Source organism: Coffea eugenioides, chromosome 6 (genome assembly GCF_003713205.1).
Source record: "Coffea eugenioides isolate CCC68of chromosome 6, Ceug_1.0, whole genome shotgun sequence".
Taxonomy (NCBI): domain Eukaryota; kingdom Viridiplantae; phylum Streptophyta; class Magnoliopsida; order Gentianales; family Rubiaceae; genus Coffea; species Coffea eugenioides.
The window spans coordinates 25,323,091-25,336,659 of record NC_040040.1 but is presented as its reverse complement, the minus strand read 5'-3'; the positions used below and the strand labels follow the sequence as shown (position 1 = coordinate 25,336,659).

Below are 13,569 nucleotides of genomic sequence, written 5' to 3'. Positions count from 1 at the left end.
AGAACATTTTAGATCATGTTGAGTAAAATGGATTAGCTACTTCAAAGTAGCAACAGCAATCTCTACATAAGGTGGCTTGACGTCCGCCATTTGGCCTTTAGATCCATAGGGTGATTCATCTACTAAAAAAATGGCTTTTTGTAATTCTGGACATATTGGAGAAGGTTACTCCACAGATTTCACAGTTGATTAAAATCCAAGCAAATGAAAGACAATAACATCAACCAGGAAATAATCAAAGGAGCAACATCCTTCAAAGCATGAATCCACCGTGCTAAATATGAGATTTTCATAAAGGTATTAGCTCATTTAATACAAATGTGAGTCGCATTTAGGATCCTGTCAAAAACTCGGAGAAAAATAAGGCATTAACAACATAGACATTAATTTCTGGAAGAGGAATATCCATAGACATTATCATATGTAATAAATGCGTTTTGAAAGAAGGGCTTTGAAGTTGACAAGCTTTGTCATTGGTGATAACATTAAAGAAGAATTCAGTACATAATTGGACATATTGACTACAGATTCCTAAAATGGACTTCCATTATTATAGAATACAAGATAAACGATATTTCTAAGGGACTGTTGTTTGTCAAAAATTGTCATGCCTACTATGTAATTACGAAACTGTGGGTTCATATGCAACAACCAACAAAACTGTGACACCCCAAGACACAGAATAACCGACATCAGTTCAATGAACACTCGTTATTCTACCAGCAAAAGGAATTTGAAAAGTACCTCAGCTATAAAGTGGGAACAAGCAAACTTCAAAAGTAGAAAGAATCGGCAAATGAGAATTACCTTCTTGATACACCAGCAAAGCAGTGAACCAATACAGACCCTTCTTTTCTACTTCGGTCAATAAAATCTAAACAAACATCCAAGTAATCCAATAGATCCTCACTCTCTGTATCTTTGAATGGTACAGCCATCCTTACAAACTTCAAATCCTTCCCTGCTTTCTCTAAGGAATACAGCACCTTTTCTGGTGCCAGAGAACTCTTGGACCCATCACCTGAATCATCCTCTGTTCCTGAACCCCCAACATACACCTTACGAATCTCTTCTGTAGGGATCAGGATCTCCCTTCGCCATTCTGAGAAAAATGAAATTGATGCGGAGCTGAGAACTGATAATATATGTGTAATTTCACCAATATCATGCTGGAGAACATCTGCAGCATCCCCAATATTGCCAATAAACAGATTCTCCCGCACCAGGTATGGCATATCACACAAATGATATTGCTGCTTCTAGAAACTCAAATCTTATGTGCCTGTTATAGTAAAAGATTAATCTTTCTTAAAAAATATAAGCCAGACTTGACATTTCATCAGTGCCTCATTTGGAGGTGTAAAATCAATTCAACAACTGTAAATTGCATATTTGCTTTGATCAAATTGAAGGAAAGACCTCCCCTCCTCCCTCCTCCCTCCTCCCACCCCCCCCCCCCAAAAAAATAAAAAACAAAAAAAAAAGATCATTATCATCAGATTAGATAACTAGCAAAATAACTAAAGTACATGACGAATTAACTTTTTACCAAAAAGAGTAACTTTACACATACCATTATGATTCGGGAAATGATGCACTCTCATTTGCTTGATCTGGTTATGTTATAAAAATAATTATGGAAGCAGAGTTTAATAAATTAAACACAACAATCAACCACCATGAATTTCACTTGTGAGAAATGTGCCCAAGCCTACTTTTCAATTGTACAACATTTTCTCTATATGCATACTAACCGGTCTATATACGACAAACCCATATATCCATTATGTCCCTTTCCTTTGACGAACTATGTAGCAAGAACATGACAACTAAGTTTATATATGCATACTAACAGGTCTATATACGACAAACCCATATATCCATTATGTCCCTTTCCTTTGACGAACTATGTAGCAAGAACAAGACAACTAATGCAAATGAGACAGCATCTATAGCAGTAACAACACTAAGTTTAGTTCACTTTCGAATTGAGTTCATTCTTTCAATCAATAAACCACAGGTTACACCAATAAAACACGAGTTCCTCCATGCATTGGGTAAAAGTTTCATTTCACGAGCGGATCCACATGTTGAACACCTAGTCATTTCACAAGATTCTATTATACACATGGTGTGAATCTAAAGCTACTTGTGTAAAAAATTTACTACTACCCTGATAGTGTATATAAAATCAAATCATGCAACACAGATATATGTCTTCTCCTTTTCCAATCTTTTCATTAGTCTACCTTCAAAGACACAAATTCCAGACACATACAACATTAAACAGACATGTCAATGTGCATATCACCCCACAAAATTCACTAACAAAAAGAAAGAACAAAAAAAAAAAAACACCAAAGCCTCAGTTTTTCTCCTTTTTGCCCACGAAAAAGAGAAATGAAGCAAAACCAAATAAAAGTTGTATCAAATCTAAAAATATCCAAAACATGTCATCCAAAAATAAGAATTACGCATACCTGGTAACAACCCTTCACCCAGAATTTTGTTTTCCTTTCTTTTCTCAACTGTTTTCTAAACCTATTTATTGTATACAAAGTAAAAGATGAGAAAAAAAAAATGAAACTCAAGTACACAATCTTTGATTTCAATAAAGAACACACGTAGGAGGGAAGGTTATAGGCATTTATCCTTGAATCTGTACCTGAAGAAGTTAAGGGGACTTACCGGTGGAAGTATATTCCGGCGAGTGAAGTCAGATTACCAGCGAAGGGTAAAGCAAAAAGTTCTTGGTATCACTACTAAATCCCGTGTCTGTCCTTAGGGAATGCGCTCTTTCGTTCTTTAATTTCCGTCTCATTTTCATAGATTTTTTATTTTTTTTTGATTGGGAGTTTCACACGTGTGACGGGGGCTGTGCAGAATCTTTGGCACGTGTAGAACTCATTGAAGCAAATTGAGAATTATTTCACCTCTCTGATTGGCAGACGTCAAGTTGGCTTGCATGTTTGTCCCGTGCAAGTTTCATTTTCATGCTTGGAGAACTTGACGTAACAAAATATAGACACTCGTAGCTTACTAATGCCGTGAATAAACTCGAAAGCCTAAAAGCTCGACGAAGCTTGGTTCGCCGAGGCTCGAACTCCACTCGTGAGTTAGGGCATATATGTTATTTTACACTATATAATAATAGAATTAAGAGTTAGATTATTCTTTGACCTTCATTCAAAATCATTTCTTATTTTCCTTCCAAATCTCAACTCTCAGTTGCACCCTGTAGTTCGCACCACCAGTTCACCACTCAACAACTAACCATCTTTTCACTAGTTACCTCCCGTCATCTCTTCAATCTTCTCCGGTCACCTCTTCACTTTCACAATTATCAATTTTTCTCTACCAAAAATCACCGCAAGCTTCTCCATTTTCACACCCAACCACTACCATGCAAACCACTATGACTGTTGCGAGTTTCTCCATTTTTCACAGTCAAGACTAGTGGACCAGCTATCATTCAACCTAGCTATAGGCTGTAGCAGCCACCGACCAATCAAATTTGGTTGGTTTCGCTAAACCACCTTGATTTCTGGTAAGTAGGACTTACTTTCAAGTCCTATTATTTTATTTTTTTTTTCTTGTTGAATGTTGACTAATACTTGTATCATAGAAGATTGCTCATTGCTATTGTTTTGCTTGTTTCTTTTTGTTACAACTTAGAAGGGGATACCTGATGCTACAGTTGTTCTTTGAGTTGTGATGCAGTGGAATTCTTGTGTGAGAATAAAAAAAATGAAAGTAATTCAAGGTGTATTTATTTTGGAAAGTTAGGTGATCCCTCTTTTCATAGTATACATAACGAAAATTTCACAACTTGATAGGATTCTGAATAAATCATTAGTGCTGGGATATGCATGTTTCTTGGTTAGAAATTGGGAGGATCTCACTTCACGATGTTGTTCTAGACTTCTAGTCCTTGTTCCTACCTTTTTCACTTAGTTCTTTTTTCTATACATGATGGAATATATCATGTTTATTAGACTAAACTGACAAAGACTTGCATCTTGATTGTTCACTACTAGATTAACGTATCACTGTAAATAAAATACTAAATACTGAGTTCAGATTGTTTGTGTTTGTCTATTAAGCTTTTGTATTACACTAGACAGCAATGACTGAGCTCAAATACTAAATACTTTTTTTGTGCTTGTTAATACATAGCTGTTTTTTCTTTCTTTTTTGGATCATGCTTTTCTTGCCTTTGGGCTGTAACGGTTATACACTAAAGTAAGTTCCCTGCTATATGTTGAATGGAGGATCTCATTCCACTGCTCGATCTAGACTTGAGCTAAAATACTCGAGTTCGAGCTCGTTGAACTTTTAAAGTTAGTTCAGGCCCAAACTCTATTCAATTTTACCTTATTCAAGTTCGAACTTGAACGAATTCAGTTTATTGGAGTTTGATCAAATTCAAGTGATATAAAATAATATTTACATAATACCAAACAAGAGATAAGATAGACATTTCATAACAATATTTATAAAATAGTTTTTTTGAAATTCAATTGAACTCGGTTAAGCTAGCTTGATAAACTTGTTAATATGTTTGAGTTATTCGAACTTGACTCGAGTTTGAGTTTTGATAAGATAAACTCGCGACTAACTCTATTGAGATCGGTTCGTTTGCACCCCTTGTGATGCAATTTGGGGACTGTTCGTGTGATTTTTAGTGATCAACGAACTATAGTCAATATCATAGATTTTGAACTTGCTGATTTGTGTAGTCTGCCGCAAGCTATTTTTGTTTTTAAATATATGTATATATGTGTGTGCGCATACTCTATACGATATACTTCCTTTTATGTCAAAGAACTAGTTGACCATGAATTCAGGTGAATTCCAAAAGCTCGCTCAAGCACTTTGTTAAAAAAACTATTAGTTAAACATATGAAATCGTTAATTTCAGTAGTCATATTTTAGTCCTTCAACAAATGATATTGCAAAAATAAAAATGTTATTTAGTGTAGAAGTTTGAGCGCATGTAGAAACTAAATGATAAATTAATGCAATTTCGACAAGAAGATTTTGATATCAATCTCTTATGCCATTGGCAAAGTTACCTTTCCTACACGCCAATGGTTAAATTAGGTCACTCTTAGGTTCCGTTTGATAAAACTGAATCTGAATTCTGAAGTCTGAATTCTGAAATCTGAATACTGAGACAATTAATTTACTGAATTTTAAGCACTGAAAAGAAATATATGAATGTCTGAATTTTAATGCTGAACCTATTTATACTGTTTGATAAACATTTATACTGAATGCTTAATAAGTTAAATTTAACAATTTTGCCCTTATATCTTTTCATCCAAAAAAGAAATAGAACCTATGATTTAATTAGTTTAAAATTTTTAGGCATGAAAATGATAATATTTATTTTTAAATCAAATTAATATAAACGATGAAATATATTATATGATGAGCATGGAGAAGATGTGAAAGTCATTAGAAAGGCAGAAAAGATAAATAGAAAACCATTAGATAGAGAATATTAAGTTGTTTAATTAGATAAGAATTTTGAATATAATTAATAAACAAGGGTAGATTTGGTAGATAAGATAAGGTAGTTGAAGTAATTTTATTAATTCTTATCAGAATTAAGCATTCAGTTATGATTCTTGTACTGAAAAAAATACACATAAGTTCAGCACTACTTAACAAATTCATCAAATGTATTTTCATTTATCAAACACTCAAAATATCTGAATGTCTGAAAAAGTTCAGATTCAGCACTTTTTTATGTTATCAAACAGACCCTTAGAGTTCGCTACAGGTCACCACAGGTTTGAAGTACTGTTTATCACCCAGAACAATTTGTGGATGGTGAAATGCAATGTGGGTCTAATGTAGTAACCATTTTTATACTGATTTTGAATTCATGCTTGTCGAGTTTGTTCTTCTCTCTAGAAGGTAAATGGAGTGTCGAATATATATATATATATATATATATATAATATAGTATATGATAGCCAATTAGGCGGGAGTCACGACTTTAGAATAGTCCAAGATTTGATCACTCATTATTAATAGTATATTTTTACCCACTGAACTATCAATGTGTAAGAATTTTTTTAATCATTTCGTCTACATTCCATGCAACTCTGCTAACTCTAAGGGTCCGTCACGATTTACACTTATTAAATTTTTAGATCTAAAAAATTAATGGTGGAATCAGATGAAATGGTCCAAAAATTTATACTTTTAATAGTTCAATGGATAAAATATACTATTAATAGTTGAGTGGTCAAAGTCAACTTTTCAAAAAGTTAGTGACTACTAGATAAATTGCTCCTGTGGTGTGTGTGAATTCTTGTGCGAAATTGAGTTTTAAAAATATAGAATTGTTTTATATTCCAGTGCTCACTGCATTCAACCATTTGAACACTCAAATTCTTCAACTGGATCAGGGCAACCCTTTATTACAATTCTATCAATGAGGGAGGATGAAATCACATTTCTTCACCATGACTGCAACTAAAGTTTCAGAATTTCTCGTGGATATCATAAAGAGAAAACTTTGGATGCTGAATAGTAGGTGTAAATAGCAATAAATGATAGATTTTTGTTTTTTTAATACGAATAGCCCCCATATACGGTAGATAGATTTTTCTGAATGGCAGCCCAATTACATAATATTGTATCTTCAAATTTCCTATCCTTTATTACTTTTAGCACCTTTTCACTTAAATTTTACATTTTTTAAAAAAAAACTTACACCCTTTCAATTAATGAACGTCAGAGGGATGATGGGATGTGCCAGGGATAACTAGTAGAGACAAAAAATCTTAAAAAATATATAGAAAAAAAAGAAAAACTTCTTGCAGGCTAAGAATAATTTTAAGTTGCCTTGAGATGTTAAAAAAAAAAACTAGATTTTCAATGCCTTACAGTTTCTGTATATATGTTGGTTTCCTTTTTAACGATCATCAGTAAGAGATATTTAAGAAGAATTTTTATTAGCACCTAAAATATATAGTTACAAAACAAACATATCACATGGTTGCCTCCTAGGCATTTCACAAGCAGGGTTACCTATAAAAAATGAAGTCCAATTTGAAAAGACATAAGACAGTACATACAATACAATTCATATTGGATTAATCTTTTTGTACATTTTCAGTGTAGAAATTTTTTTACATTGATAACTTCAGTGCATGACGCGTTGTTTTTTTTTTTTTCAAATTTTTAAAAATTCTCCATTTAGACGTTCGGCATGCACTCAAGTTTATTAATATAAAAAGATTTCTACACTGATATTGTAAGAAAGATATCCTTTATTATATTGTAAAAGAAAAAACCAAAATAAGCGAAACACACTTTATATAAACTCCACACATATTCCTTTAGCACTGAAGATTTTTGTCCATGTCCAGTAGCCCAATCCATCAAGCACAGTCGTGGTGACCAGGCCATATTATCGACTCAACTTGATGAATCCTACAATGTTCACCGAAAAAACAAAACAAACATGAATATTACAACTGCATGTTACATATATAATGTCCAAAATAAATAAATATATAATTCCCAAATCAATTTTCACTAGAAATATAAAGTTCAAGTTTACATTTTAATTTCTCCCATATGAAAATTCAATTTTACATATTTGAGGAGGTTGAAGGTTTCAAAATCTGAATCATAAAACCTGTAATGCATATGATTAAATATCAACAGCATGAGTTATTTGCTAACAAATAGAAATAAGAAAGATCATACAATAGCAAATAAGGAGGGCTGGAGGGGTTAAATCCACACATCTTCGTTCCAAATTCAAACTTCTAATGCATTGAGGACTAATACTATCCGTACTAAAGTTTATATAAGGTGTGGAGTCAGAAAGGTGGGACGTGAATTCGTCTTTCCTTTGGCAAAAATGGTAAGCGAAATCAGAGGTAAAAAAGGATCAAAAGCAGCAGTTTCCTGTTATTCATATTTATGCAAGCTAGCACAAATGTAAATCAAACTATAGTTCGTTGGAATTGTACAATAGAACGTGTATATGAGGTGAAAAACTGTTTAAGGGCTACCTAAACATTTGAACATATAAAAAACATATCAAATTGTGTACATCTACATTCGAATGTAATATTGCTCTCTGAAGAATCAGATTCAATTATATGGAGTGGATCGACTCATATAGATCAAAAGCACACATATTGCATATGGAAATTTAATCCTCCATTCTCCTGCCCTCCCAAAAAAAAAAAACAAAAAACAAAAAAATCCCCTCCCAACAAAAACAAAAGTAAAAGGGAAAAGACACTAAAATCTATGTACCTTCAACTTTTCCATCTGTTCTCGACCAGCCTGCGGAACCCAAATATCTCTGATGTGGTAAAGAAGCTGAGCTCTCTATCCTGTAAAATATACTCAGAAACAAAAATCTGAAACGTAAACTCTCAACTCTTTGGGAGACTAAACTAATAGACAAGATTAAAGGGTCAGAAAGAATAAGGATATACATATATTTGTACCTTTAAATCCACAGGAATATATGTATTCTCTGTTACTTTCACTTTCTTAAGTAATGGTGCATTCAACTTTCCAGAACACAATTTCTTCAACTCCAGGCAACCCCATATTTCCAATTCAGTCAGTGAGGGAAATTTCAAGTCACAATCCTCGCGGTGACTACCAGTGAAGCTGCCAAGATTTTGGAGATTAACAAAACCTAATGAGCTCAGTTTGGGAAACACAAATTCTTTATTGGTTCTTTCCAACGCAATTTCTCTGTGATTTCCAACATCATCTTCTTGACTGATCTCTTCATCTTCCTCACCTATAACTCCATGCATTTCGTCGCAACAACCAATTACTAGTACCTCAAGGCTTACAAGCATGTTAGCCACACAAGGAGGATAAAACAAACATTGTAATAATCTGCAATGCCATACTTTCAGATTCCTTAAGTTCCGGAAAACTTGAACCCCTGTAGGGAAATTCCTCCAAATGTGAGTTAATCCTGAGGATCTTAATGTCAGGGACTCTAGTTTGGGAAGAATTGCAAGTTCCTCATGGGATTGCCTAGGAACTTTCAGCCCCTCAAATTCAAAGAGTGATTTCATCTTGTCACATCCATGAGCTTCAAGTCTCTGCAGATTTTGTAATATTATCACTCCATCAGCTTTGGCAATCCATCGAACCTGACAGTCCTCCAGCCGGAAAAATTTCAAGTTCTCCAGAGACTGACTTGGCATTTCACCTCCTATTATTTGTTGCACGTCACTCGTGTTCGGTCCAAACTCGAGTTCTTCCAAGCTAGGAAGTGAAACCTGGAAAATTTGGTAATTGTCACGTAAAGCTTATGTGGATTGCAAAATGCAACTAAAACATGCATGGGATATCAAATATGTTTGTGTATGTATGTACATTTGTAGTCACCATTGATATTCATTATACATACGTGTGTGTATATATGTATGTGCTGTCCGTGTGTGGTGTGTGTGCCAAAAACCCATCAAAATTTGTCCATTATCGCTGGCTGGGTCTAGATTTAGTTTTCTAGCGATTTATGTCATTAATCTAAGTTCATCTCAAAGCTTGAAATGTGTGTATAAACATTGTTTTTGTATACTCTAAGAAACTCCAAGTATGAATCAAATGTATTTCAAAACTTCGATTAAAGTTTTAATTAGTTGAATCATTGTAAATGACTTGAAGGAAAGGTGAATTTACCAAGAGGGCTTATCCTTGCTATCGATAGGATATTGATATTCACCATGATTTGGCTCTTACTAGCACTAAACGATTCTACACAAAGCATATTTTTAGCAAACTCATTCAAGTGCTAGAATATGCCTAATGAAACAATTTTGAGTTGTTAAATTAACAGGTTCTGAGATAAAGTGCTTGATTGACAGAAAAGAAGTATACAGAGTATATCATATAATTATACACAGAGAGAGAGAGAGAGAGAGAGAGAGAGAGAGAGAGAGAACCTGGTGGAAAAAAGCATCAGCTGAATCATCTTTGGTGCCAAAACCCGTTACGGTGGTGTGTTTATGGACTAAAACTTTGAGTTGGGGTAGCTCAAGCACTTCCTTCTTCTTACTTTCTTCCCTCATAACAATATTCACCAACTCCTTGCAGTTTTCTGTCGTTAAACTTCGGAGTTTCACCAGACATTTCAATATTGATTGTGAGAATAGAACTGTAATTTGATCACAATAGGTGACCTCAATAACACTGAGGTTGCAAAGCGATGGAGGTTCAATTGTTCCCATCCACAAGTACTTTATTGTATCTACAGTTTGGAGTTTCACCTCTTGAAGTTGACTGAAGCACCGAGGTGGAAGATTTCCATGACATATTTCTTGCAAACTGCATTCCACAATATTCATAAAAACCAAATCTCCAAAAACATGTGGAGCAACTAGGTTGGTGGTGGAGTCAACAAGGCATTGGCATACTCCAGACACTAGTTGAAGCCTTTTCAAATTGGCAAGTCCATCTTTATCCAAGTCACTCACAAGATTCCTCAAGCTTGACACATCATAAAGGTCCAAAGTGAGAGTCTCAGCTCTCTTGACAATTCTGGTAACTGCAGGATCCAATGCTTGTTTTAACTGTTCATCCTGAGACAAATGAAGTTCGAAAGTCCTCCCAAATTGAAAGTCCCTACTGAGATCTCTCCAGCCCATATTATAAGCAGCTCCTTCAATGAGGAATCTTGACAACCTCTGAGCGGGAAATCCATGCAATAATTGGAGTAGGAGGTTAAGGTCATATACATGAATTTGGAGGCATTCAAGGTTGGAGAGTGATATGATCTCTTTAATGCATTCTCTTTCTTCTTCTTTATCTCTCCCCAGGTGCAGATGATAATCAGGTGCCAAATACAATTCTTCTAGTTTCTTCAAGCTTGACAGGATACCACGAGGCAAAGGTTGGAGGCTACGTCTAACCCTCAAGTCCAACAACTTTAAGTTACTCATCTGAGCAATTTTCCTTGGAAACTGATCGTCTTCAAGTGCAGACTGGAAGAAGCTCAAAATTTCCAATTGCGTCATATACCCAACCATTGATGAAGTTCCCGTGCGCAATGTGCAACCATCCAGGCACAGTGTGCAAATGCTCGTTAAATTTGGGCAGGCCATAATATTGTAAATTCAATGTATGCGTTGTTAATTTCCATGACCCTCAGAACTTCCATTCCCACGAAAGAATCTATTGATAGGTACAAAGTGTCTGATTGGAATACCAAACGCAACAGCTTAAGCCATGGACTCTTCTTGCCAAATGGAAGTAGTTGAACTCTGTAATCTTTCACTGTTAGTGAAATGGCTGCGTAAGGATGCCGTTCTTCAACTCTAGCATTCCTTACCAAAAATACATGCTCGCCTTTTGATGCAATTGACAAGCAAACATCTCGTACGACATTGTGCAATTTTACAAAGTCTTCTTGTTCGCCATCACTACTTACCAACAAATAGTACTTTTTGAGCTCATTGATAAGCATGTGTACTCTGTCTCTTACATCTCCCAATGTCTCTCTATCGTGAAACAATTGTAACCCTTTCCCATACCTAACCAAACGTTCAAGTGGAATACTATAATCTTCGGGAAACAAACTGCAAAGCAAAAGTAACGACTTAGCTTCAGCACTTTCCAAATGATCATAGCTCCACATAATGCTTGAAAACACCAAATCTTGAACTCCTCCTATGTCTCTCATTGTGTACTTCTTTAGCTGTCGAAGGGCAATATTCCAGGATTCTGGTGTTGTGTGTTTACTTTTGAATGCCTTGGCAACAACAACGATTGCAAGAGGTAAACCTTTGCATTCGTCTGCAACCTGGTTTGGAACATCACTCAAAGTGGAATCATCAGAAATTCCGACGACCTCTTTAAAAAGATGCCGAGCTTCTTCCTTTGGCAAGGCATCGACCTCAAAAATTTTAGCCCCCATTCTACTACAAACATGAGAGAGGCGAGATGTCAATATAACTTTCAAGCCCTTGCATTCACCTCTAACAGGAATTCCTAGACTCTTAAAATCAACTTCTTCCCGAACATCATCCAATATAACAAGAATTCTCTTTTCACCTTTGCTTAATCTCGTATACATTCGTTCAGCTTTCGCGTGATCAGTTTCCTCAGAAATTTTCAATCCTAACTGCTCGGCAAGTTGGTCTTGAACAGTTCTTGTGTTTGGAATTTGAGACAAATTTGCTTTGGCAACTTCATCAAACAACTTTTCAAACTTAACCTGGTCTGCGATTTGCTCTACCAAAAAAGTCTTGCCCACACCAGGCATACCACAAATCGCGACTAGGCTTGTTTTATCTTCCATTAGAGCTTCTATCACTTCCTTCTTCTTTGACATCCGACTAACTAGGCCTTCTTTAGAGGATTGGGTCTGTTCACTAAAAGTCATCTTCCCTAATGGAGATATGTACCCAACTTGATCAAACTTCCCCTCTCCTATAAGTTTCTGAGCAACATCTGTTTTTTTTGCAGCACGTCGGCCTAGCAAATAACATGACTTCAAATTTGGAAGCCTAACGATATTAAAGCAATTCACCTCAACACTCTCTACCCTGAGAAATAGTATATGCCTCTTTCTTTAGATCATCTACATTTTTCATCCAATCAGTAACAGTTGGTTTAATTTTTTCAGCATTATTTTCTGCTGCATCTATCAATCGCTGAACTTCAGCTTGTTGCAGCCCAAGTCCGTTGATCTCATTGCTCAGAGTTTGAACGTTGCTCTTGTAGAAAATTAAATATTTGAATTGGCGCAAAATTGGGTTAACACACTTCTCTACAAATGGCCCCACAATGGAAAGAGCAATATCTTGGATGGCCATTACTGCAATAGTTCATGCTCAAATGCCTATAACTATGTTATTTGGGAAAAAAGGGATCTAATAAAATGCATGAAAAACAAGAAAAAACTTCATGGATATACAAATGAGGTAATAAACAATGCATAAGATCCAAAAGAAAAATGTTAGGCCGTTGGACTAAGTTTAATGAAATGTGTTTGGGAAAAGCAAAACGTAAGGTATACTTGGTACTATTTAAATTGTTCTCTCTGATGTACCTTTAATCTTGTAGTACCAAGGTTACCATTGATAACTTTGCTATTTTTTCGGACAAAACTGCATCTCTCTCGGCTGCCTCGCTAGGGTAGCCGCCCATGGCTGTTCTTCAGCCCCCGGAAGAGGGGGCTTCACCAACAAAGAAGAAATCTTTCTCCCAACTATTCACACAACCAGATACATCTCCAATTCAGATTCGGCAAAACACCACATACAAGGGTGAAGCGGCTGTGGTTTTCTCCAGGGAAGAGGCGGACAGATTGGCAGCACCATACCGCCTGGCTTTGGTGGGTAAGTTCTCCCATGGCAGACCACCATTGGAAGACATCAGAAAATTCTTCATGTCACTAAATCTCAGAGACCAGGTTTCTGTGGGACTACTGGACTACCGTCACGTCCTCCTCAAGTGTGCAGCAGAAGCAGACTTCAACCGCATCTGGACACGAGGGCTATGGCAGCTTGGTAAGTACCCTATGAGGGTGTTTCGTTGGACCAGAGAATTTCATGTTCA

At 35.7% G+C, this 13,569-nt stretch overlaps 2 protein-coding genes and 1 long non-coding RNA gene across 5 annotated transcripts; all 3 read right to left on the bottom strand.

Moving 5' to 3' along the window:
• Nucleotides 1-672: 672 nt before the first annotated feature.
• LOC113775605 (probable dual specificity protein phosphatase DDB_G0269404) lies at nucleotides 673-2,788 on the bottom strand. Of its 3 annotated transcripts, none has more exons than XR_003468904.1 (3): nucleotides 2,666-2,788; nucleotides 2,481-2,541; nucleotides 673-1,282 (listed from the first exon to the last, which is right to left on the bottom strand). XR_003468904.1 is itself a non-coding variant. In XM_027320560.1 (2 exons), exon 2 carries the CDS (start codon nucleotides 1,233-1,235, stop codon nucleotides 804-806), a length of 432 nt encoding a protein of 143 aa, XP_027176361.1. In that variant the 5' UTR covers nucleotides 1,236-1,282; nucleotides 2,689-2,788; the 3' UTR covers nucleotides 674-803. The 3 variants fall into 3 exon arrangements, 1 of the variants encoding a protein (XP_027176361.1); XR_003468903.1 differs by having other exon boundaries at nucleotides 2,689-2,788; XM_027320560.1 differs by lacking the exon at nucleotides 2,481-2,541 and having other exon boundaries at nucleotides 674-1,282; nucleotides 2,689-2,788.
• Nucleotides 2,789-7,065: 4,277 nt separating this feature from the next.
• LOC113773135 lies at nucleotides 7,066-8,572 on the bottom strand. The gene is made up of 3 exons (XR_003468753.1): nucleotides 8,490-8,572; nucleotides 8,293-8,372; nucleotides 7,066-7,452 (listed from the first exon to the last, which is right to left on the bottom strand). It is a non-coding gene; the product is annotated as an uncharacterized LOC113773135 (long non-coding RNA).
• A 56-nt stretch (nucleotides 8,573-8,628) lies between these two features.
• On the bottom strand, nucleotides 8,629-12,824 carry LOC113773941 (disease resistance protein At4g27190-like). Its single transcript, XM_027318533.1, has 5 exons — nucleotides 12,554-12,824; nucleotides 11,216-12,483; nucleotides 9,954-10,991; nucleotides 8,687-9,287; nucleotides 8,629-8,636 (listed from the first exon to the last, which is right to left on the bottom strand). Exons 1-5 carry the CDS (start codon nucleotides 12,822-12,824, stop codon nucleotides 8,629-8,631), a joined length of 3,186 nt encoding a protein of 1,061 aa, XP_027174334.1.
• Between the last annotated feature and the right edge of the window lie 745 nt (nucleotides 12,825-13,569).